General features: G+C 30.1%; 1 protein-coding gene across 3 annotated transcripts in view; it reads right to left on the bottom strand.

The window, feature by feature from the left end:
• The window catches only part of LOC139487915 (sodium/calcium exchanger 2-like), a 91,732-nt gene that overhangs the window by 37,928 nt on the left and 27,241 nt on the right, over window positions 1–26,563 (bottom strand). For all 3 annotated transcript variants that reach the window (XR_011655902.1, XM_071273145.1, XM_071273146.1), the window contains 4 exons: window positions 25,658–25,722; window positions 24,385–24,552; window positions 22,073–22,257; window positions 21,542–21,771 (listed from right to left, as the gene is read on the bottom strand). Coding sequence is in view for 2 of the 3 variants with exons in the window: in XM_071273145.1 (XP_071129246.1) it covers window positions 21,542–21,771; window positions 22,073–22,257; window positions 24,385–24,552; window positions 25,658–25,722 (648 nt within the window). In the remaining variant the exon portion in view is untranslated. The remainder of the gene's footprint in view (window positions 1–21,541; window positions 21,772–22,072; window positions 22,258–24,384; window positions 24,553–25,657; window positions 25,723–26,563) is intronic.

A 26,563-nucleotide genomic window follows, 5' to 3' on the forward strand; every position in this document is an offset into this window, starting at 1 on the left:
TTACTGAAATGTTTGCCTTTTTGCTGCGTAATTCCCTAAATGTATAACTAGGGTATTTCTGTAAACATAATCTATTAAAATGGGAAATTGTCTGGTTTAGTTTGTACTGTTTATGGAATTAGGCAATATTTGGTCACATTGAAAGCATTTTCAGTGTTAGAATTGTTCATCTAAGAAAAAAAGAGGCCCACTTGAGGCTAAATTTGCATAGAATTTATACTCTCCTGTGTAAAGAATTGTTCACATTCTTGATAATGCATGCAGCAAATATTTCAAAAGTGCTTCATTTTGTAGTTTCTTTCTTTTATTATATCAGACATAAATAATTTTTCATTTCCTACTGTTTGAAAGGACTTTTGTTGGAAATTAATACTCCCAAGGGACATAATTCAGCTTTTTCATTGATTAATACAGGCAACAAAGGCAACTTTACAGCTGAGTAGTTTGCATATTTAATGTTTAAAGTGTCTAATATCTTTGTTTTCATCATCTCAAGACAGAATAATAGATTTTATAACAAGCTCTAAAAGTTTTAACCATAATATGGCATATACTAAAGCATGGAATGGAGATAAGTATGAAAAATCTTGAATTTGTGCATTTCTTGTAAATTTTTGATAAAATGAATACAAATTGAATGGAACTGTCCATTTTATCTGTTTAAATGGAACTATTTATCATTCTTTTTAAACAAGATAAGATATGATTGGATACAGGTTGTTTATTAAGGCTTTTCTGAAAGAAGTAGAGAATGAGGTAAACCAGCATGTAGGGGTGGGGACATAAAATGATCTATGTTTCTTTAAGTACTGGGGACATACAAGTATTTATTATAGCCAAGGTTTTCACAATAGCCCAGTATTGCATTAATAATGTCATAAGAATTCTTTATATCTTTATGTCACAGTATACTGAAGATAGCAAGGGAAATCAAAGTCACTCAAACTTCAATTCTTTTATACTATTTTGAAGCTTTTGATTAGTACATTTGATTTTTATCACAAAGAATAGAAATTTTTCACTGAGAACAATACTGTGTTGGGAAAAGTGCTGAGTCATCATGATGGGTCAAATTGATTGGTAATGATATAAAACTTTATTCTAGGATGTCAATATTATCTATATTGTGTAAAATGCACCATATTATAGTTCTTTTGTATTTGATTTCACCTTTCGCAATGATTTTTTCAATTGGAAACACCAGAATTCAAGTCGCGACAAATATTTTTTACTGAAATGTTTGCCTTTTTTGCTGCGTAATTCCCTAAATGTATAACTAGGGTATTTCTGTAAACATAATCTATTAAAATGGGAAATTGTCTGGTTTAGTTTGTACTGTTTATGGAATTAGGCAATATTTGGTCACATTGAAAGCATTTTCAGTGTTAGAATTGTTCATCTAAGAAAAAAAGAGGCCCACTTGAGGCTAAATTTGCATAGAATTTATACTCTCCTGTGTAAAGAATTGTTCACATTCTTGATAATGCATGCAGCAAATATTTCAAAAGTGCTTCATTTTGTAGTTTCTTTCTTTTATTATATCAGACATAAATAATTTTTCATTTCCTACTGTTTGAAAGGACTTTTGTTGGAAATTAATACTCCCAAGGGACATAATTCAGCTTTTTCATTGATTAATACAGGCAACAAAGGCAACTTTACAGCTGAGTAGTTTGCATATTTAATGTTTAAAGTGTCTAATATCTTTGTTTTCATCATCTCAAGACAGAATAATAGATTTTATAACAAGCTCTAAAAGTTTTAACCATAATATGGCATATACTAAAGCATGGAATGGAGATAAGTATGAAAAATCTTGAATTTGTGCATTTCTTGTAAATTTTTGATAAAATGAATACAAATTGAATGGAACTGTCCATTTTATCTGTTTAAATGGAACTATTTATCATTCTTTTTAAACAAGATAAGATATGATTGGATACAGGTTGTTTATTAAGGCTTTTCTGAAAGAAGTAGAGAATGAGGTAAACCAGCATGTAGGGGTGGGGACATAAAATGATCTATGTTTCTTTAAGTACTGGGGACATACAAGTATTTATTATAGCCAAGGTTTTCACAATAGCCCAGTATTGCATTAATAATGTCATAAGAATTCTTTATATCTTTATGTCACAGTATACTGAAGATAGCAAGGGAAATCAAAGTCACTCAAACTTCAATTCTTTTATACTATTTTGAAGCTTTTGATTAGTACATTTGATTTTTATCACAAAGAATAGAAATTTTTCACTGAGAACAATACTGTGTTGGGAAAAGTGCTGAGTCATCATGATGGGTCAAATTGATTGGTAATGATATAAAACTTTATTCTAGGATGTCAATATTATCTATATTGTGTAAAATGCACCATATTATAGTTCTTTTGTATTTGATTTCACCTTTCGCAATGATTTTTTCAATTGGAAACACCAGAATTCAAGTCGCGACAAATATTTTTTACTGAAATGTTTGCCTTTTTTGCTGCGTAATTCCCTAAATGTATAACTAGGGTATTTCTGTAAACATAATCTATTAAAATGGGAAATTGTCTGGTTTAGTTTGTACTGTTTATGGAATTAGGCAATATTTGGTCACATTGAAAGCATTTTCAGTGTTAGAATTGTTCATCTAAGAAAAAAAGAGGCCCACTTGAGGCTAAATTTGCATAGAATTTATACTCTCCTGTGTAAAGAATTGTTCACATTCTTGATAATGCATGCAGCAAATATTTCAAAAGTGCTTCATTTTGTAGTTTCTTTCTTTTATTATATCAGACATGAATAATTTTTCATTTCCTACTGTTTGAAAGGACTTTTGTTGGAAATTAATACTCCCAAGGGACATAATTCAGCTTTTTCATTGATTAATACAGGCAACAAAGGCAACTTTACAGCTGAGTAGTTTGCATATTTAATGTTTAAAGTGTCTAATATCTTTGTTTTCATCATCTCAAGACAGAATAATAGATTTTATAACAAGCTCTAAAAGTTTTAACCATAATATGGCATATACTAAAGCATGGAATGGAGATAAGTATGAAAAATCTTGAATTTGTGCATTTCTTGTAAATTTTTGATAAAATGAATACAAATTGAATGGAACTGTCCATTTTATCTGTTTAAATGGAACTATTTATCATTCTTTTTAAACAAGATAAGATATGATTGGATACAGGTTGTTTATTAAGGCTTTTCTGAAAGAAGTAGAGAATGAGGTAAACCAGCATGTAGGGGTGGGGACATAAAATGATCTATGTTTCTTTAAGTACTGGGGACATACAAGTATTTATTATAGCCAAGGTTTTCACAATAGCCCAGTATTGCATTAATAATGTCATAAGAATTCTTTATATCTTTATGTCACAGTATACTGAAGATAGCAAGGGAAATCAAAGTCACTCAAACTTCAATTCTTTTATACTATTTTGAAGCTTTTGATTAGTACATTTGATTTTTATCACAAAGAATAGAAATTTTTCACTGAGAACAATACTGTGTTGGGAAAAGTGCTGAGTCATCATGATGGGTCAAATTGATTGGTAATGATATAAAACTTTATTCTAGGATGTCAATATTATCTATATTGTGTAAAATGCACCATATTATAGTTCTTTTGTATTTGATTTCACCTTTCGCAATGATTTTTTCAATTGGAAACACCAGAATTCAAGTCGCGACAAATATTTTTTACTGAAATGTTTGCCTTTTTTGCTGCGTAATTCCCTAAATGTATAACTAGGGTATTTCTGTAAACATAATCTATTAAAATGGGAAATTGTCTGGTTTAGTTTGTACTGTTTATGGAATTAGGCAATATTTGGTCACATTGAAAGCATTTTCAGTGTTAGAATTGTTCATCTAAGAAAAAAAGAGGCCCACTTGAGGCTAAATTTGCATAGAATTTATACTCTCCTGTGTAAAGAATTGTTCACATTCTTGATAATGCATGCAGCAAATATTTCAAAAGTGCTTCATTTTGTAGTTTCTTTCTTTTATTATATCAGACATAAATAATTTTTCATTTCCTACTGTTTGAAAGGACTTTTGTTGGAAATTAATACTCCCAAGGGACATAATTCAGCTTTTTCATTGATTAATACAGGCAACAAAGGCAACTTTACAGCTGAGTAGTTTGCATATTTAATGTTTAAAGTGTCTAATATCTTTGTTTTCATCATCTCAAGACAGAATAATAGATTTTATAACAAGCTCTAAAAGTTTTAACCATAATATGGCATATACTAAAGCATGGAATGGAGATAAGTATGAAAAATCTTGAATTTGTGCATTTCTTGTAAATTTTTGATAAAATGAATACAAATTGAATGGAACTGTCCATTTTATCTGTTTAAATGGAACTATTTATCATTCTTTTTAAACAAGATAAGATATGATTGGATACAGGTTGTTTATTAAGGCTTTTCTGAAAGAAGTAGAGAATGAGGTAAACCAGCATGTAGGGGTGGGGACATAAAATGATCTATGTTTCTTTAAGTACTGGGGACATACAAGTATTTATTATAGCCAAGGTTTTCACAATAGCCCAGTATTGCATTAATAATGTCATAAGAATTCTTTATATCTTTATGTCACAGTATACTGAAGATAGCAAGGGAAATCAAAGTCACTCAAACTTCAATTCTTTTATACTATTTTGAAGCTTTTGATTAGTACATTTGATTTTTATCACAAAGAATAGAAATTTTTCACTGAGAACAATACTGTGTTGGGAAAAGTGCTGAGTCATCATGATGGGTCAAATTGATTGGTAATGATATAAAACTTTATTCTAGGATGTCAATATTATCTATATTGTGTAAAATGCACCATATTATAGTTCTTTTGTATTTGATTTCACCTTTCGCAATGATTTTTTCAATTGGAAACACCAGAATTCAAGTCGCGACAAATATTTTTTACTGAAATGTTTGCCTTTTTTGCTGCGTAATTCCCTAAATGTATAACTAGGGTATTTCTGTAAACATAATCTATTAAAATGGGAAATTGTCTGGTTTAGTTTGTACTGTTTATGGAATTAGGCAATATTTGGTCACATTGAAAGCATTTTCAGTGTTAGAATTGTTCATCTAAGAAAAAAAGAGGCCCACTTGAGGCTAAATTTGCATAGAATTTATACTCTCCTGTGTAAAGAATTGTTCACATTCTTGATAATGCATGCAGCAAATATTTCAAAAGTGCTTCATTTTGTAGTTTCTTTCTTTTATTATATCAGACATAAATAATTTTTCATTTCCTACTGTTTGAAAGGACTTTTGTTGGAAATTAATACTCCCAAGGGACATAATTCAGCTTTTTCATTGATTAATACAGGCAACAAAGGCAACTTTACAGCTGAGTAGTTTGCATATTTAATGTTTAAAGTGTCTAATATCTTTATTTTCATCATCTCAAGACAGAATAATAGATTTTATAACAAGCTCTAAAAGTTTTAACCATAATATGGCATATACTAAAGCATGGAATGGAGATAAGTATGAAAAATCTTGAATTTGTGCATTTCTTGTAAATTTTTGATAAAATGAATACAAATTGAATGGAACTGTCCATTTTATCTGTTTAAATGGAACTATTTATCATTCTTTTTAAACAAGATAAGATATGATTGGATACAGGTTGTTTATTAAGGCTTTTCTGAAAGAAGTAGAGAATGAGGTAAACCAGCATGTAGGGGTGGGGACATAAAATGATCTATGTTTCTTTAAGTACTGGGGACATACAAGTATTTATTATAGCCAAGGTTTTCACAATAGCCCAGTATTGCATTAATAATGTCATAAGAATTCTTTATATCTTTATGTCACAGTATAGGGAAAACGGTAGTATTTAATTTTCCCAGCATTAGGTTGGCCTTTTGTGTACCCAAGGCAGGTGAAGGAAGTCAAATTAGGAGCGCGACAAATATTTTTTACTGAAATGTTTGCCTTTTTTGCTGCGTAATTCCCTAAATGTATAACTAGGGTATTTCTGTAAACATAATCTATTAAAATGGGAAATTGTCTGGTTTAGTTTGTACTGTTTATGGAATTAGGCAATATTTGGTCACATTGAAAGCATTTTCAGTGTTAGAATTGTTCATCTAAGAAAAAAAGAGGCCCACTTGAGGCTAAATTTGCATAGAATTTATACTCTCCTGTGTAAAGAATTGTTCACATTCTTGATAATGCATGCAGCAAATATTTCAAAAGTGCTTCATTTTGTAGTTTCTTTCTTTTATTATATCAGACATAAATAATTTTTCATTTCCTACTGTTTGAAAGGACTTTTGTTGGAAATTAATACTCCCAAGGGACATAATTCAGCTTTTTCATTGATTAATACAGGCAACAAAGGCAACTTTACAGCTGAGTAGTTTGCATATTTAATGTTTAAAGTGTCTAATATCTTTGTTTTCATCATCTCAAGACAGAATAATAGATTTTATAACAAGCTCTAAAAGTTTTAACCATAATATGGCATATACTAAAGCATGGAATGGAGATAAGTATGAAAAATCTTGAATTTGTGCATTTCTTGTAAATTTTTGATAAAATGAATACAAATTGAATGGAACTGTCCATTTTATCTGTTTAAATGGAACTATTTATCATTCTTTTTAAACAAGATAAGATATGATTGGATACAGGTTGTTTATTAAGGCTTTTCTGAAAGAAGTAGAGAATGAGGTAAACCAGCATGTAGGGGTGGGGACATAAAATGATCTATGTTTCTTTAAGTACTGGGGACATACAAGTATTTATTATAGCCAAGGTTTTCACAATAGCCCAGTATTGCATTAATAATGTCATAAGAATTCTTTATATCTTTATGTCACAGTATACTGAAGATAGCAAGGGAAATCAAAGTCACTCAAACTTCAATTCTTTTATACTATTTTGAAGCTTTTGATTAGTACATTTGATTTTTATCACAAAGAATAGAAATTTTTCACTGAGAACAATACTGTGTTGGGAAAAGTGCTGAGTCATCATGATGGGTCAAATTGATTGGTAATGATATAAAACTTTATTCTAGGATGTCAATATTATCTATATTGTGTAAAATGCACCATATTATAGTTCTTTTGTATTTGATTTCACCTTTCGCAATGATTTTTTCAATTGGAAACACCAGAATTCAAGTCGCGACAAATATTTTTTACTGAAATGTTTGCCTTTTTTGCTGCGTAATTCCCTAAATGTATAACTAGGGTATTTCTGTAAACATAATCTATTAAAATGGGAAATTGTCTGGTTTAGTTTGTACTGTTTATGGAATTAGGCAATATTTGGTCACATTGAAAGCATTTTCAGTGTTAGAATTGTTCATCTAAGAAAAAAAGAGGCCCACTTGAGGCTAAATTTGCATAGAATTTATACTCTCCTGTGTAAAGAATTGTTCACATTCTTGATAATGCATGCAGCAAATATTTCAAAAGTGCTTCATTTTGTAGTTTCTTTCTTTTATTATATCAGACATAAATAATTTTTCATTTCCTACTGTTTGAAAGGACTTTTGTTGGAAATTAATACTCCCAAGGGACATAATTCAGCTTTTTCATTGATTAATACAGGCAACAAAGGCAACTTTACAGCTGAGTAGTTTGCATATTTAATGTTTAAAGTGTCTAATATCTTTGTTTTCATCATCTCAAGACAGAATAATAGATTTTATAACAAGCTCTAAAAGTTTTAACCATAATATGGCATATACTAAAGCATGGAATGGAGATAAGTATGAAAAATCTTGAATTTGTGCATTTCTTGTAAATTTTTGATAAAATGAATACAAATTGAATGGAACTGTCCATTTTATCTGTTTAAATGGAACTATTTATCATTCTTTTTAAACAAGATAAGATATGATTGGATACAGGTTGTTTATTAAGGCTTTTCTGAAAGAAGTAGAGAATGAGGTAAACCAGCATGTAGGGGTGGGGACATAAAATGATCTATGTTTCTTTAAGTACTGGGGACATACAAGTATTTATTATAGCCAAGGTTTTCACAATAGCCCAGTATTGCATTAATAATGTCATAAGAATTCTTTATATCTTTATGTCACAGTATAGGGAAAACGGTAGTATTTAATTTTCCCAGCATTAGGTTGGCCTTTTGTGTACCCAAGGCAGGTGAAGGAAGTCAAATTAGGAGCGCTGTGATTGGATGTAAGGGTACAATATATTTTTTATTTATCTATGAATAACTGCAGTGTGTATATTTACAATATAAATTTTAAAACCTATTGAAATATTTTCTAGAGAATTATTCGAAAAGACTTGCAAAATTTCATAAATTTGGTGCAAAATGACGGTGGGCATGGATAACATAAACAAGCTCCGTTGGAAGTTGGTCATGATACTATTTGGCTTTAATTTTTAAGACAGAGTAATAAAGTACTAACACAACATATAACTGTTTTATCCAGGTTTTTATCTTAAAAAGTGGTAAATTTAGAAAATGTTAACATTGTCGCCAATGGCAGAATAAATAGTACCGTTTTCCCTATACTGAAGATAGCAAGGGAAATCAAAGTCACTCAAACTTCAATTCTTTTATACTATTTTGAAGCTTTTGATTAGTACATTTGATTTTTATCACAAAGAATAGAAATTTTTCACTGAGAACAATACTGTGTTGGGAAAAGTGCTGAGTCATCATGATGGGTCAAATTGATTGGTAATGATATAAAACTTTATTCTAGGATGTCAATATTATCTATATTGTGTAAAATGCACCATATTATAGTTCTTTTGTATTTGATTTCACCTTTCGCAATGATTTTTTCAATTGGAAACACCAGAATTCAAGTCGCGACAAATATTTTTTACTGAAATGTTTGCCTTTTTTGCTGCGTAATTCCCTAAATGTATAACTAGGGTATTTCTGTAAACATAATCTATTAAAATGGGAAATTGTCTGGTTTAGTTTGTACTGTTTATGGAATTAGGCAATATTTGGTCACATTGAAAGCATTTTCAGTGTTAGAATTGTTCATCTAAGAAAAAAAGAGGCCCACTTGAGGCTAAATTTGCATAGAATTTATACTCTCCTGTGTAAAGAATTGTTCACATTCTTGATAATGCATGCAGCAAATATTTCAAAAGTGCTTCATTTTGTAGTTTCTTTCTTTTATTATATCAGACATAAATAATTTTTCATTTCCTACTGTTTGAAAGGACTTTTGTTGGAAATTAATACTCCCAAGGGACATAATTCAGCTTTTTCATTGATTAATACAGGCAACAAAGGCAACTTTACAGCTGAGTAGTTTGCATATTTAATGTTTAAAGTGTCTAATATCTTTGTTTTCATCATCTCAAGACAGAATAATAGATTTTATAACAAGCTCTAAAAGTTTTAACCATAATATGGCATATACTAAAGCATGGAATGGAGATAAGTATGAAAAATCTTGAATTTGTGCATTTCTTGTAAATTTTTGATAAAATGAATACAAATTGAATGGAACTGTCCATTTTATCTGTTTAAATGGAACTATTTATCATTCTTTTTAAACAAGATAAGATATGATTGGATACAGGTTGTTTATTAAGGCTTTTCTGAAAGAAGTAGAGAATGAGGTAAACCAGCATGTAGGGGTGGGGACATAAAATGATCTATGTTTCTTTAAGTACTGGGGACATACAAGTATTTATTATAGCCAAGGTTTTCACAATAGCCCAGTATTGCATTAATAATGTCATAAGAATTCTTTATATCTTTATGTCACAGTATACTGAAGATAGCAAGGGAAATCAAAGTCACTCAAACTTCAATTCTTTTATACTATTTTGAAGCTTTTGATTAGTACATTTGATTTTTATCACAAAGAATAGAAATTTTTCACTGAGAACAATACTGTGTTGGGAAAAGTGCTGAGTCATCATGATGGGTCAAATTGATTGGTAATGATATAAAACTTTATTCTAGGATGTCAATATTATCTATATTGTGTAAAATGCACCATATTATAGTTCTTTTGTATTTGATTTCACCTTTCGCAATGATTTTTTCAATTGGAAACACCAGAATTCAAGTCGCGACAAATATTTTTTACTGAAATGTTTGCCTTTTTTGCTGCGTAATTCCCTAAATGTATAACTAGGGTATTTCTGTAAACATAATCTATTAAAATGGGAAATTGTCTGGTTTAGTTTGTACTGTTTATGGAATTAGGCAATATTTGGTCACATTGAAAGCATTTTCAGTGTTAGAATTGTTCATCTAAGAAAAAAAGAGGCCCACTTGAGGCTAAATTTGCATAGAATTTATACTCTCCTGTGTAAAGAATTGTTCACATTCTTGATAATGCATGCAGCAAATATTTCAAAAGTGCTTCATTTTGTAGTTTCTTTCTTTTATTATATCAGACATAAATAATTTTTCATTTCCTACTGTTTGAAAGGACTTTTGTTGGAAATTAATACTCCCAAGGGACATAATTCAGCTTTTTCATTGATTAATACAGGCAACAAAGGCAACTTTACAGCTGAGTAGTTTGCATATTTAATGTTTAAAGTGTCTAATATCTTTGTTTTCATCATCTCAAGACAGAATAATAGATTTTATAACAAGCTCTAAAAGTTTTAACCATAATATGGCATATACTAAAGCATGGAATGGAGATAAGTATGAAAAATCTTGAATTTGTGCATTTCTTGTAAATTTTTGATAAAATGAATACAAATTGAATGGAACTGTCCATTTTATCTGTTTAAATGGAACTATTTATCATTCTTTTTAAACAAGATAAGATATGATTGGATACAGGTTGTTTATTAAGGCTTTTCTGAAAGAAGTAGAGAATGAGGTAAACCAGCATGTAGGGGTGGGGACATAAAATGATCTATGTTTCTTTAAGTACTGGGGACATACAAGTATTTATTATAGCCAAGGTTTTCACAATAGCCCAGTATTGCATTAATAATGTCATAAGAATTCTTTATATCTTTATGTCACAGTATACTGAAGATAGCAAGGGAAATCAAAGTCACTCAAACTTCAATTCTTTTATACTATTTTGAAGCTTTTGATTAGTACATTTGATTTTTATCACAAAGAATAGAAATTTTTCACTGAGAACAATACTGTGTTGGGAAAAGTGCTGAGTCATCATGATGGGTCAAATTGATTGGTAATGATATAAAACTTTATTCTAGGATGTCAATATTATCTATATTGTGTAAAATGCACCATATTATAGTTCTTTTGTATTTGATTTCACCTTTCGCAATGATTTTTTCAATTGGAAACACCAGAATTCAAGTCGCGACAAATATTTTTTACTGAAATGTTTGCCTTTTTTGCTGCGTAATTCCCTAAATGTATAACTAGGGTATTTCTGTAAACATAATCTATTAAAATGGGAAATTGTCTGGTTTAGTTTGTACTGTTTATGGAATTAGGCAATATTTGGTCACATTGAAAGCATTTTCAGTGTTAGAATTGTTCATCTAAGAAAAAAAGAGGCCCACTTGAGGCTAAATTTGCATAGAATTTATACTCTCCTGTGTAAAGAATTGTTCACATTCTTGATAATGCATGCAGCAAATATTTCAAAAGTGCTTCATTTTGTAGTTTCTTTCTTTTATTATATCAGACATAAATAATTTTTCATTTCCTACTGTTTGAAAGGACTTTTGTTGGAAATTAATACTCCCAAGGGACATAATTCAGCTTTTTCATTGATTAATACAGGCAACAAAGGCAACTTTACAGCTGAGTAGTTTGCATATTTAATGTTTAAAGTGTCTAATATCTTTGTTTTCATCATCTCAAGACAGAATAATAGATTTTATAACAAGCTCTAAAAGTTTTAACCATAATATGGCATATACTAAAGCATGGAATGGAGATAAGTATGAAAAATCTTGAATTTGTGCATTTCTTGTAAATTTTTGATAAAATGAATACAAATTGAATGGAACTGTCCATTTTATCTGTTTAAATGGAACTATTTATCATTCTTTTTAAACAAGATAAGATATGATTGGATACAGGTTGTTTATTAAGGCTTTTCTGAAAGAAGTAGAGAATGAGGTAAACCAGCATGTAGGGGTGGGGACATAAAATGATCTATGTTTCTTTAAGTACTGGGGACATACAAGTATTTATTATAGCCAAGGTTTTCACAATAGCCCAGTATTGCATTAATAATGTCATAAGAATTCTTTATATCTTTATGTCACAGTATACTGAAGATAGCAAGGGAAATCAAAGTCACTCAAACTTCAATTCTTTTATACTATTTTGAAGCTTTTGATTAGTACATTTGATTTTTATCACAAAGAATAGAAATTTTTCACTGAGAACAATACTGTGTTGGGAAAAGGGCTGAGTCATCATGATGGGTCAAATTGATTGGTAATGATATAAAACTTTATTCTAGGATGTCAATATTATCTATATTGTGTAAAATGCACCATATTATAGTTCTTTTGTATTTGATTTCACCTTTCGCAATGATTTTTTCAATTGGAAACACCAGAATTCAAGTCGCGACAAATATTTTTTACTGAAATGTTTGCCTTTTTTGCTGCGTAATTCCCTAAATGTATAACTAGGGTATTTCTGTAAACATAATCTATTAAAATGGGAAATTGTCTGGTTTAGTTTGTACTGTTTATGGAATTAGGCAATATTTGGTCACATTGAAAGCATTTTCAGTGTTAGAATTGTTCATCTAAGAAAAAAAGAGGCCCACTTGAGGCTAAATTTGCATAGAATTTATACTCTCCTGTGTAAAGAATTGTTCACATTCTTGATAATGCATGCAGCAAATATTTCAAAAGTGCTTCATTTTGTAGTTTCTTTCTTTTATTATATCAGACATAAATAATTTTTCATTTCCTACTGTTTGAAAGGACTTTTGTTGGAAATTAATACTCCCAAGGGACATAATTCAGCTTTTTCATTGATTAATACAGGCAACAAAGGCAACTTTACAGCTGAGTAGTTTGCATATTTAATGTTTAAAGTGTCTAATATCTTTGTTTTCATCATCTCAAGACAGAATAATAGATTTTATAACAAGCTCTAAAAGTTTTAACCATAATATGGCATATACTAAAGCATGGAATGGAGATAAGTATGAAAAATCTTGAATTTGTGCATTTCTTGTAAATTTTTGATAAAATGAATACAAATTGAATGGAACTGTCCATTTTATCTGTTTAAATGGAACTATTTATCATTCTTTTTAAACAAGATAAGATATGATTGGATACAGGTTGTTTATTAAGGCTTTTCTGAAAGAAGTAGAGAATGAGGTAAACCAGCATGTAGGGGTGGGGACATAAAATGATCTATGTTTCTTTAAGTACTGGGGACATACAAGTATTTATTATAGCCAAGGTTTTCACAATAGCCCAGTATTGCATTAATAATGTCATAAGAATTCTTTATATCTTTATGTCACAGTATACTGAAGATAGCAAGGGAAATCAAAGTCACTCAAACTTCAATTCTTTTATACTATTTTGAAGCTTTTGATTAGTACATTTGATTTTTATCACAAAGAATAGAAATTTTTCACTGAGAACAATACTGTGTTGGGAAAAGTGCTGAGTCATCATGATGGGTCAAATTGATTGGTAATGATATAAAACTTTATTCTAGGATGTCAATATTATCTATATTGTGTAAAATGCACCATATTATAGTTCTTTTGTATTTGATTTCACCTTTCGCAATGATTTTTTCAATTGGAAACACCAGAATTCAAGTCGCGACAAATATTTTTTACTGAAATGTTTGCCTTTTTTGCTGCGTAATTCCCTAAATGTATAACTAGGGTATTTCTGTAAACATAATCTATTAAAATGGGAAATTGTCTGGTTTAGTTTGTACTGTTTATGGAATTAGGCAATATTTGGTCACATTGAAAGCATTTTCAGTGTTAGAATTGTTCATCTAAGAAAAAAAGAGGCCCACTTGAGGCTAAATTTGCATAGAATTTATACTCTCCTGTGTAAAGAATTGTTCACATTCTTGATAATGCATGCAGCAAATATTTCAAAAGTGCTTCATTTTGTAGTTTCTTTCTTTTATTATATCAGACATAAATAATTTTTCATTTCCTACTGTTTGAAAGGACTTTTGTTGGAAATTAATACTCCCAAGGGACATAATTCAGCTTTTTCATTGATTAATACAGGCAACAAAGGCAACTTTACAGCTGAGTAGTTTGCATATTTAATGTTTAAAGTGTCTAATATCTTTGTTTTCATCATCTCAAGACAGAATAATAGATTTTATAACAAGCTCTAAAAGTTTTAACCATAATATGGCATATACTAAAGCATGGAATGGAGATAAGTATGAAAAATCTTGAATTTGTGCATTTCTTGTAAATTTTTGATAAAATGAATACAAATTGAATGGAACTGTCCATTTTATCTGTTTAAATGGAACTATTTATCATTCTTTTTAAACAAGATAAGATATGATTGGATACAGGTTGTTTATTAAGGCTTTTCTGAAAGAAGTAGAGAATGAGGTAAACCAGCATGTAGGGGTGGGGACATAAAATGATCTATGTTTCTTTAAGTACTGGGGACATACAAGTATTTATTATAGCCAAGGTTTTCACAATAGCCCAGTATTGCATTAATAATGTCATAAGAATTCTTTATATCTTTATGTCACAGTATACTGAAGATAGCAAGGAAAATCAAAGTCACTCAAACTTCAATTCTTTTATACTATTTTGAAGCTTTTGATTAGTACATTTGATTTTTATCACAAAGAATAGAAATTTTTCACTGAGAACAATACTGTGTTGGGAAAAGTGCTGAGTCATCATGATGGGTCAAATTGATTGGTAATGATATAAAACTTTATTCTAGGATGTCAATATTATCTATATTGTGTAAAATGCACCATATTATAGTTCTTTTGTATTTGATTTCACCTTTCGCAATGATTTTTTCAATTGGAAACACCAGAATTCAAGTCGCGACAAATATTTTTTACTGAAATGTTTGCCTTTTTTGCTGCGTAATTCCCTAAATGTATAACTAGGGTATTTCTGTAAACATAATCTATTAAAATGGGAAATTGTCTGGTTTAGTTTGTACTGTTTATGGAATTAGGCAATATTTGGTCACATTGAAAGCATTTTCAGTGTTAGAATTGTTCATCTAAGAAAAAAAGAGGCCCACTTGAGGCTAAATTTGCATAGAATTTATACTCTCCTGTGTAAAGAATTGTTCACATTCTTGATAATGCATGCAGCAAATATTTCAAAAGTGCTTCATTTTGTAGTTTCTTTCTTTTATTATATCAGACATAAATAATTTTTCATTTCCTACTGTTTGAAAGGACTTTTGTTGGAAATTAATACTCCCAAGGGACATAATTCAGCTTTTTCATTGATTAATACAGGCAACAAAGGCAACTTTACAGCTGAGTAGTTTGCATATTTAATGTTTAAAGTGTCTAATATCTTTGTTTTCATCATCTCAAGACAGAATAATAGATTTTATAACAAGCTCTAAAAGTTTTAACCATAATATGGCATATACTAAAGCATGGAATGGAGATAAGTATGAAAAATCTTGAATTTGTGCATTTCTTGTAAATTTTTGATAAAATGAATACAAATTGAATGGAACTGTCCATTTTATCTGTTTAAATGGAACTATTTATCATTCTTTTTAAACAAGATAAGATATGATTGGATACAGGTTGTTTATTAAGGCTTTTCTGAAAGAAGTAGAGAATGAGGTAAACCAGCATGTAGGGGTGGGGACATAAAATGATCTATGTTTCTTTAAGTACTGGGGACATACAAGTATTTATTATAGCCAAGGTTTTCACAATAGCCCAGTATTGCATTAATAATGTCATAAGAATTCTTTATATCTTTATGTCACAGTATACTGAAGATAGCAAGGGAAATCAAAGTCACTCAAACTTCAATTCTTTTATACTATTTTGAAGCTTTTGATTAGTACATTTGATTTTTATCACAAAGAATAGAAATTTTTCACTGAGAACAATACTGTGTTGGGAAAAGTGCTGAGTCATCATGATGGGTCAAATTGATTGGTAATGATATAAAACTTTATTCTAGGATGTCAATATTATCTATATTGTGTAAAATGCACCATATTATAGTTCTTTTGTATTTGATTTCACCTTTCGCAATGATTTTTTCAATTGGAAACACCAGAATTCAAGTCGCGACAAATATTTTTTACTGAAATGTTTGCCTTTTTTGCTGCGTAATTCCCTAAATGTATAACTAGGGTATTTCTGTAAACATAATCTATTAAAATGGGAAATTGTCTGGTTTAGTTTGTACTGTTTATGGAATTAGGCAATATTTGGTCACATTGAAAGCATTTTCAGTGTTAGAATTGTTCATCTAAGAAAAAAAGAGGCCCACTTGAGGCTAAATTTGCATAGAATTTATACTCTCCTGTGTAAAGAATTGTTCACATTCTTGATAATGCATGCAGCAAATATTTCAAAAGTGCTTCATTTTGTAGTTTCTTTCTTTTATTATATCAGACATAAATAATTTTTCATTTCCTACTGTTTGAAAGGACTTTTGTTGGAAATTAATACTCCCAAGGGACATAATTCAGCTTTTTCATTGATTAATACAGGCAACAAAGGCAACTTTACAGCTGAGTAGTTTGCATATTTAATGTTTAAAGTGTCTAATATCTTTGTTTTCATCATCTCAAGACAGAATAATAGATTTTATAACAAGCTCTAAAAGTTTTAACCATAATATGGCATATACTAAAGCATGGAATGGAGATAAGTATGAAAAATCTTGAATTTGTGCATTTCTTGTAAATTTTTGATAAAATGAATACAAATTGAATGGAACTGTCCATTTTATCTGTTTAAATGGAACTATTTATCATTCTTTTTAAACAAGATAAGATATGATTGGATACAGGTTGTTTATTAAGGCTTTTCTGAAAGAAGTAGAGAATGAGGTAAACCAGCATGTAGGGGTGGGGACATAAAATGATCTATGTTTCTTTAAGTACTGGGGACATACAAGTATTTATTATAGCCAAGGTTTTCACAATAGCCCAGTATTGCATTAATAATGTCATAAGAATTCTTTATATCTTTATGTCACAGTATAGGGAAAACGGTAGTATTTAATTTTCCCAGCATTAGGTTGGCCTTTTGTGTACCCAAGGCAGGTGAAGGAAGTCAAATTAGGAGCGCTGTGATTGGATGTAAGGGTACAATATATTTTTTATTTATCTATGAATAACTGCAGTGTGTATATTTACAATATAAATTTTAAAACCTATTGAAATATTTTCTAGAGAATTATTCGAAAAGACTTGCAAAATTTCATAAATTTGGTGCAAAATGACGGTGGGCATGGATAACATAAACAAGCTCCGTTGGAAGTTGGTCATGATACTATTTGGCTTTAATTTTTAAGACAGAGTAATAAAGTACTAACACAACATATAACTGTTTTATCCAGGTTTTTATCTTAAAAAGTGGTAAATTTAGAAAATGTTAACATTGTCGCCAATGGCAGAATAAATAGTACCGTTTTCCCTATACTGAAGATAGCAAGGGAAATCAAAGTCACTCAAACTTCAATTCTTTTATACTATTTTGAAGCTTTTGATTAGTACATTTGATTTTTATCACAAAGAATAGAAATTTTTCACTGAGAACAATACTGTGTTGGGAAAAGTGCTGAGTCATCATGATGGGTCAAATTGATTGGTAATGATATAAAACTTTATTCTAGGATGTCAATATTATCTATATTGTGTAAAATGCACCATATTATAGTTCTTTTGTATTTGATTTCACCTTTCGCAATGATTTTTTCAATTGGAAACACCAGAATTCAAGTCGCGACAAATATTTTTTACTGAAATGTTTGCCTTTTTTGCTGCGTAATTCCCTAAATGTATAACTAGGGTATTTCTGTAAACATAATCTATTAAAATGGGAAATTGTCTGGTTTAGTTTGTACTGTTTATGGAATTAGGCAATATTTGGTCACATTGAAAGCATTTTCAGTGTTAGAATTGTTCATCTAAGAAAAAAAGAGGCCCACTTGAGGCTAAATTTGCATAGAATTTATACTCTCCTGTGTAAAGAATTGTTCACATTCTTGATAATGCATGCAGCAAATATTTCAAAAGTGCTTCATTTTGTAGTTTCTTTCTTTTATTATATCAGACATAAATAATTTTTCATTTCCTACTGTTTGAAAGGACTTTTGTTGGAAATTAATACTCCCAAGGGACATAATTCAGCTTTTTCATTGATTAATACAGGCAACAAAGGCAACTTTACAGCTGAGTAGTTTGCATATTTAATGTTTAAAGTGTCTAATATCTTTGTTTTCATCATCTCAAGACAGAATAATAGATTTTATAACAAGCTCTAAAAGTTTTAACCATAATATGGCATATACTAAAGCATGGAATGGAGATAAGTATGAAAAATCTTGAATTTGTGCATTTCTTGTAAATTTTTGATAAAATGAATACAAATTGAATGGAACTGTCCATTTTATCTGTTTAAATGGAACTATTTATCATTCTTTTTAAACAAGATAAGATATGATTGGATACAGGTTGTTTATTAAGGCTTTTCTGAAAGAAGTAGAGAATGAGGTAAACCAGCATGTAGGGGTGGGGACATAAAATGATCTATGTTTCTTTAAGTACTGGGGACATACAAGTATTTATTATAGCCAAGGTTTTCACAATAGCCCAGTATTGCATTAATAATGTCATAAGAATTCTTTATATCTTTATGTCACAGTATAGGGAAAACGGTAGTATTTAATTTTCCCAGCATTAGGTTGGCCTTTTGTGTACCCAAGGCAGGTGAAGGAAGTCAAATTAGGAGCGCTGTGATTGGATGTAAGGGTACAATATATTTTTTATTTATCTATGAATAACTGCAGTGTGTATATTTACAATATAAATTTTAAAACCTATTGAAATATTTTCTAGAGAATTATTCGAAAAGACTTGCAAAATTTCATAAATTTGGTGCAAAATGACGGTGGGCATGGATAACATAAACAAGCTCCGTTGGAAGTTGGTCATGATACTATTTGGCTTTAATTTTTAAGACAGAGTAATAAAGTACTAACACAACATATAACTGTTTTATCCAGGTTTTTATCTTAAAAAGTGGTAAATTTAGAAAATGTTAACATTGTCGCCAATGGCAGAATAAATAGTACCGTTTTCCCTATACTGAAGATAGCAAGGGAAATCAAAGTCACTCAAACTTCAATTCTTTTATACTATTTTGAAGCTTTTGATTAGTACATTTGATTTTTATCACAAAGAATAGAAATTTTTCACTGAGAACAATACTGTGTTGGGAAAAGTGCTGAGTCATCATGATGGGTCAAATTGATTGGTAATGATATAAAACTTTATTCTAGGATGTCAATATTATCTATATTGTGTAAAATGCACCATATTATAGTTCTTTTGTATTTGATTTCACCTTTCGCAATGATTTTTTCAATTGGAAACACCAGAATTCAAGTCGCGACAAATATTTTTTACTGAAAGGTTTGCCTTTTTTGCTGCGTAATTCCCTAAATGTATAACTAGGGTATTTCTGTAAACATAATCTATTAAAATGGGAAATTGTCTGGTTTAGTTTGTACTGTTTGTGGAATTAGGCAATATTTGGTCACATTGAAAGCATTTTCAGTGTTAGAATTGTTCATCTAAGAAAAAAAGAGGCCCACTTGAGGCTAAATTTGCATAGAATTTATACTCTCCTGTGTAAAGAATTGTTCACATTCTTGATAATGCATGCAGCAAATATTTCAAAAGTGCTTCATTTTGTAGTTTCTTTCTTTTATTATATCAGACATAAATAATTTTTCATTTCCTACTGTTTGAAAGGACTTTTGTTGGAAATTAATACTCCCAAGGGACATAATTCAGCTTTTTCATTGATTAATACAGGCAACAAAGGCAACTTTACAGCTGAGTAGTTTGCATATTTAATGTTTAAAGTGTCTAATATCTTTGTTTTCATCATCTCAAGACAGAATAATAGATTTTATAACAAGCTCTAAAAGTTTTAACCATAATATGGCATATACTAAAGCATGGAATGGAGATAAGTATGAAAAATCTTGAATTTGTGCATTTCTTGTAAATTTTTGATAAAATGAATACAAATTGAATGGAACTGTCCATTTTATCTGTTTAAATGGAACTATTTATCATTCTTTTTAAACAAGATAAGATATGATTGGATACAGGTTGTTTATTAAGGCTTTTCTGAAAGAAGTAGAGAATGAGGTAAACCAGCATGTAGGGGTGGGGACATAAAATGATCTATGTTTCTTTAAGTACTGGGGACATACAAGTATTTATTATAGCCAAGGTTTTCACAATAGCCCAGTATTGCATTAATAATGTCATAAGAATTCTTTATATCTTTATGTCACAGTATAGGGAAAACGGTAGTATTTAATTTTCCCAGCATTAGGTTGGCCTTTTGTGTACCCAAGGCAGGTGAAGGAAGTCAAATTAGGAGCGCTGTGATTGGATGTAAGGGTACAATATATTTTTTATTTATCTATGAATAACTGCAGTGTGTATATTTACAATATAAATTTTAAAACCTATTGAAATATTTTCTAGAGAATTATTCGAAAAGACTTGCAAAATTTCATAAATTTGGTGCAAAATGACGGTGGGCATGGATAACATAAACAAGCTCCGTTGGAAGTTGGTCATGATACTATTTGGCTTTAATTTTTAAGACAGAGTAATAAAGTACTAACACAACATATAACTGTTTTATCCAGGTTTTTATCTTAAAAAGTGGTAAATTTAGAAAATGTTAACATTGTCGCCAATGGCAGAATAAATAGTACCGTTTTCCCTATATTTATATGATCATAAAGTTTTAATCTTTAGAAACAGAACCGGACAAAACTGTACACTTTCCGTAATCATAAAACAATATATTTTGCAAAATGTATGTAATAACCATGCACTGTAAAACTAACAAACTATCTATAAATATGAATCACTAAATAAATTCCCTGGTTATCCAGTGACTAATTCACAGGGATACTCGGCCAACTGCTGTAGGTCGAGTAATTTGTCACAAGAGAAAAGAAAAGTGCAATAAAGATATTATTTTATAGAATATTTATTTTATTAAAGTATTTCAGAGCAGTTTTGAAGGACTTTTGCAGGAAAAAGAAAAAAAATCCAAATTGCCCCCAAATTGTTTTGGTGGGTTTTTTTGCGAAAATAACGCAAATTCAGAATGGCGGGTTTTAATGCCAGTCCCATTATTGTCTTAAGAAAGTAGCAACAACGGTCGTTTCTAAGGGCTTGCTTTCCGCCTGAGACGTTTCGTTCTTTGCGCTTGATTCTCATTAAAAAAAATTCTCCTTGATCACAGCTGTAAATTTGTGTTTTTGAACTTTCCTTTGAATGATAAACACACACTTGTCCAGTATGTCTAAGTTCTTTATCAATAATACAATCATCCGTAATTCGATATTATAATTACATATATTACTTTTATACTTACTATCATCATTCAATACTATTATCTGAGTTATGGCTCTTCTCCCAACAACCCCCGGTTCAGATGGATCTATTGAAATCTTGGCAAAGAAAACTTCATCTTCTTCCCAAATATCATCATCCACTATGTCGATTTCAATATAATTCATAGTTTCTCCTGGTTCGAAAACCAAAGACTGTTTGAACTCAATGTAATCCTCTGTGGCAACAGCTGTTCCATCGAAAGTTTCAACCCTTGAAAAGAATTGATATTGATTAGTTGAAACTAAAATTGTCCATTTCCCCTTCAAGGACTTAAAAATACATTAACGTGACTTTGATGAAACGAGATTCGATTAAGACAGTTGAGCGAGATTTCTATACTGCATATCAGCAGTATCATATATGCGACTATCATTAAATATTTAAAACAAAATCTGTAAATGAACCAAATTTACAACGTAAAACAATTATGCCCAAACTCGGTGCACACTTTCTCAATATCATATACGAATTTAAAAAATCATATTCAAACATTATGATCTGAGAACAGTACCTGTATCTTACTCTTCTGTTAATATTACCATGTCGAGCAATACCGATCTTTACTCGTTTGTCACATTCCAGAATAGAAGTTGAAGGAGCAGTAAATTCTATGATAGACTTTTCTCCACCTTGACTTACTTCTGTCAAAGAAACTTGGGAACCCATCTCATCACAAGCTACCAAGGTTCTAAGAAGCTAAGAAATATATTTAAATACATTTGTATTGTTTTCTTAGTGGATCTTGTTTTCCTTTTTGTTGTTCTTTTCTACAGTTGTTTTGTTAATATTATGTAATTATTTCTTTAAGTACTCGAAACAAACCAACGAGTGCAAATGTTGTGATCCGATATACATGTATAAAAGATAACCTAAATTCATTGTAATTTCTCGTTATATTTCAACGATTCCAGGTTACCTTCGTTATAGGAAAATTGTAAGTCAAACTATGAAAGAGTATGATAAATAGCAACTAATAGTTAGTATGAATTTTGTCAAAATTTTTGTCATAAATCTATTAGGACAGTTTTATTTTATATCAACGGCAAACTAATTTGAATTATCGACAATGTCTTATTAATGTCCAAGAACAAAACGTTGAGTTTGAACCATCATATGTTTCCTCAAAATGGAAACTGGGCTACCAGATGACAACTGGGATACAATCAGCCAAAAGCTAGTAAACATTGTTCGATAGAATCGCCAAACAAAATTCATCAATGCATGTCAAAAGAAATTATAACAATTAAAACCAATTATGAAATTACTAATATAGGGCGGGAATGCCGACGGCATCCATCAACCCATGGTTTTTATCTGATTTTCCAGACGGATGTCGCTGCTCCTATTCAAAACGAATTCGTATATATACGTATATATGCACATCATTTAAGTATGTTTGCAGATTATATAACAATGTTTGAACATCATATAAGTATATTTGCACATCATATATAAGTATATTTGCACACCATATAAGAATGTTTGCACATCATATAAGGATATTTGCGCATAGCATAAGGATATGCGCATCATATAAGGTGTTTTCACATAATGTAATGACAAGTGCTTATCATGTAAAGAAAATGAAAATGGGCATAACAAGACAGTTTTGGTGTTCCATATCAGCTGCTTGATACTTATTATGGACATCCATGAGATGCCTTTTGATAAGAACCTGGGATTGAGCTATACATTAATCAGTCCAATCTTTTTTTAACTTTGTTTTGTATAACCAATATACCATTATTAATGCTTATGGTGTTTTCATTGTTTGTTTGACTGTTAAAATTGTTACGATGCATAAGGGACAAATCAACATACTCAAAATTCAATTTTATCTTAAGCGTTTGACTTAAGTTCTGAATTTTGTCAACCTCACTGAAACCAGGTAACATTAGTCATCGAAATTTTCATTAACCTCAAATAAGGCAACTTATCGTGGCTCATTCATCTGAAAGTAACGTCATGGTGCGTTGCAGTTATTTATGGTTCATCCACCTAAATATTTAATTTAGGGCGCAGAAACTCATGGCCAACCCGCGGTCTTCGTTTCGTCGGTGCTTTATCCACATCAATAGGATAACGCATTTTCTTATTTCCTGCATCTGGTTGTGGCTGTTGTACTGCTTCCCGATGAGCCCCCCGTTATGTTAGTAAAAGTAAGAAGCTCTTGTCATTAAACATCAAAGAAAAGTCAATTCTTGTTTACCAGACTATATTCTCAATTTGTTAAATTGATTTAAAGCTTACTGATTCAATCTTTATAAAACAAGGTACAATAGACAAATAAAAACAAAACCAAGAGTTTCTGATCCAGTCGATGACTATGATTGCTCACGACACTGTTGTTTTTTGTTTTTAATGTAATTTGTTTAGGCCTGCTCGTTGGCTTTCTTTATCCTATGTTTGTTTCACGTTTTGCTATCATGAAGCCTTTACTAGCTTATGACTTGTATTGTTAACATATCTTTCTTTTTGGTTTTCAGTGGTTTTCAGTGGAGACATAACTTGTAGGCATTCATATCATATGTATTTTTTTTATACAAGTCAAAACAATCAGTCTGGTCTAAATAGTACAATCTAATTAAAAACCGATCTCACATCGCTTCTGTTTCTGATATGTCGCGTGACATATCAGAAACAGGAGCGATGAGAGATCGGTTTTTAATTAGATTGTAAATAGTATAAAATGAAAGAAAGGACGACTAAGATTTCAACATCATGCATTATCTATCACGTTATCAGAAATGAGAGTATGTGATAAAGTTGTGTGGCTATCTTTTGAACAGATCGTGCGTATACGCTTTATAGCAGTGAAAATACCTCTTTTGTTCTATCGTTCATTTGAGGAGTAAGTTTGGCACCCCCTGTTAAAGATCGTATAGCGTTTATTCTGTACCATCCTCTGCTATGTTCTTTGTTTTCTTCCATCAGTTTTGCTGTAAGCAAAGCAATATCTGTGTCTTTCACATCGTTCTTGTTATGCAATCTCTAAAAATACCAAATTATTTTTGTTACATTCTATCTAATTCCAAATTATATTTGAACTGATAACAAGAAATCAAAAACGTATTTTTGAAGAAAAACTTAAACAATGTTTCGTATTATAGAAAAAACGAAACAGTATCTCATTATAGCACTAGAACAATGTCTAGATTTAATGTTGAAGGCACTGGGAGTCTTTTCTGTTTTGTATTATTGGTTTGCTGTCCTTTTTTAAAAGATTGTTGTATATTGTTAAATGCCGTATCTATAAGACAGAGTTATCTATTATTTTATAAGGCAAAACTAATGATACAGAACTTATATAAATACAAATACGACGTTTACAGGCCTATAACCAAACAACATACTAAAATTTTGGAACAAAATAACAGTAGACATTAGCGATATTACTATACACACCATTTTTACGCCATTAGAAGATATCAGAACACCTTTTAAGGGCATACGATACAGTTTTAATCCCGTATTTACATTTTTATAAAATTTCCATATAGACTATTTTTTATCTGATTAAATCAAATATGTAATAAAAAAAAATGTACCTTCATGTCCTACTTTTTGAGTAAAATGAGGTCGAAATTTTGTATATTTGCTCAAAATTTGGATTTGTGGCCGTATTTTCCCTTTCGAAAAAAAGACATAACTTTTTTGTTTTAAAAGATAAACACAAATTGTTTTTTGTTAAATAATTTGTAATATCTGTATTTTATAAGTATCATAAAAACTTATACATTTTTTTTTTCAGAAATAACTCATATTTATCAAATGTTCATGAATGTAGAAAAAAAACATAATTTTTTGTTCTATATTTATTAAAATTAAAAAAATTGCACTATTTACGTTTTCATGAAAATTGGCACACATGTTCTTCTTACGTATTCAAACCAAATGGCATTTTAAAACATAGGGGTCCATGAACTCGTTTTCAAGTTAAATAAGTTTGAATGATAAAAATCAGTCGAAACCTGAATCGTTTCCCGATATGTCATAGTTTGACGTCGCGAAAATAACAATTTACGTTAGCAACGTCTTACCTCCCCTGTAACTTTATCGTATGCCCTTAATTAATTACCGTGCCATAAATACGTACTCTTAGTACTTCCTGTATAATTTGCCTGTCAGCTTTCTGTTTCTCCAATAAATTTTGTTCTTCTCCTAAAATAATTCGTATAAGAATTGCTAATGACAGTCCAGAAAGCAAATTATTTGAAATAAAAAACATCAATCATATTATTAAAAAACAATCAAAAACATTCATTTTGATTATGATATGGAGATTCATTGTTGGCGGTTTTATTTCCAATTATTGTATATTTTAAATATTTTTTAAAGACACTTTAAAATGACTTCCATTTGAAATCCTGTTGATGAAAGGTGCACAGTTTACAGTCAAGAGGTTCAAAGGGAGGACAACCGATGTTTTTTTTTTTTTTTTTAATAACTCCAATTGTGGGACTGTTTAAGTTGTGCAACAATTGAAACCGAACTTATTTTAAAAGATAATGAACAGTAGAAATGGGCTATTCAGAATTCCTTGAGAAGAACAATTTGTCTCTGTGTTTCAATAGGAAGTGCAAACTGGGTTAATTCTAATAGGAATGTTGAAAAAGGGGTGGTTGGAAATAAATATAACTGACATCATTATTCCATTCTGCAGACTAGCATTAACTAATAATTCTTTTATTCCATCAACCATACGTCTTTGGAATAATCTTGATGATTCAACTCGTGATGTGGAATCAATTAATAAATTTAAAACTGAACTAAAAAACCGTTATCCTCAAAGTAATATATTTGTACCGAAGCAATATGAATTTGGAAATCGAAAATTGAATATAATTCTCACCCAACTTCGATGTTTTACATCATCCTTAAACTATGATCTATATAGGGTCAATATTATTTCTGACCCTTCTTGCCGCTGTGGTATTAATCGTGACGATTCCTATCATTTCTTTTTTAAATGTATATTATATTCAGACATACAAAATAAAAT

This window comes from Mytilus edulis, chromosome 9, assembly GCF_963676685.1.
Source record: "Mytilus edulis chromosome 9, xbMytEdul2.2, whole genome shotgun sequence".
Lineage (NCBI taxonomy): Eukaryota > Metazoa > Mollusca > Bivalvia > Mytilida > Mytilidae > Mytilus > Mytilus edulis.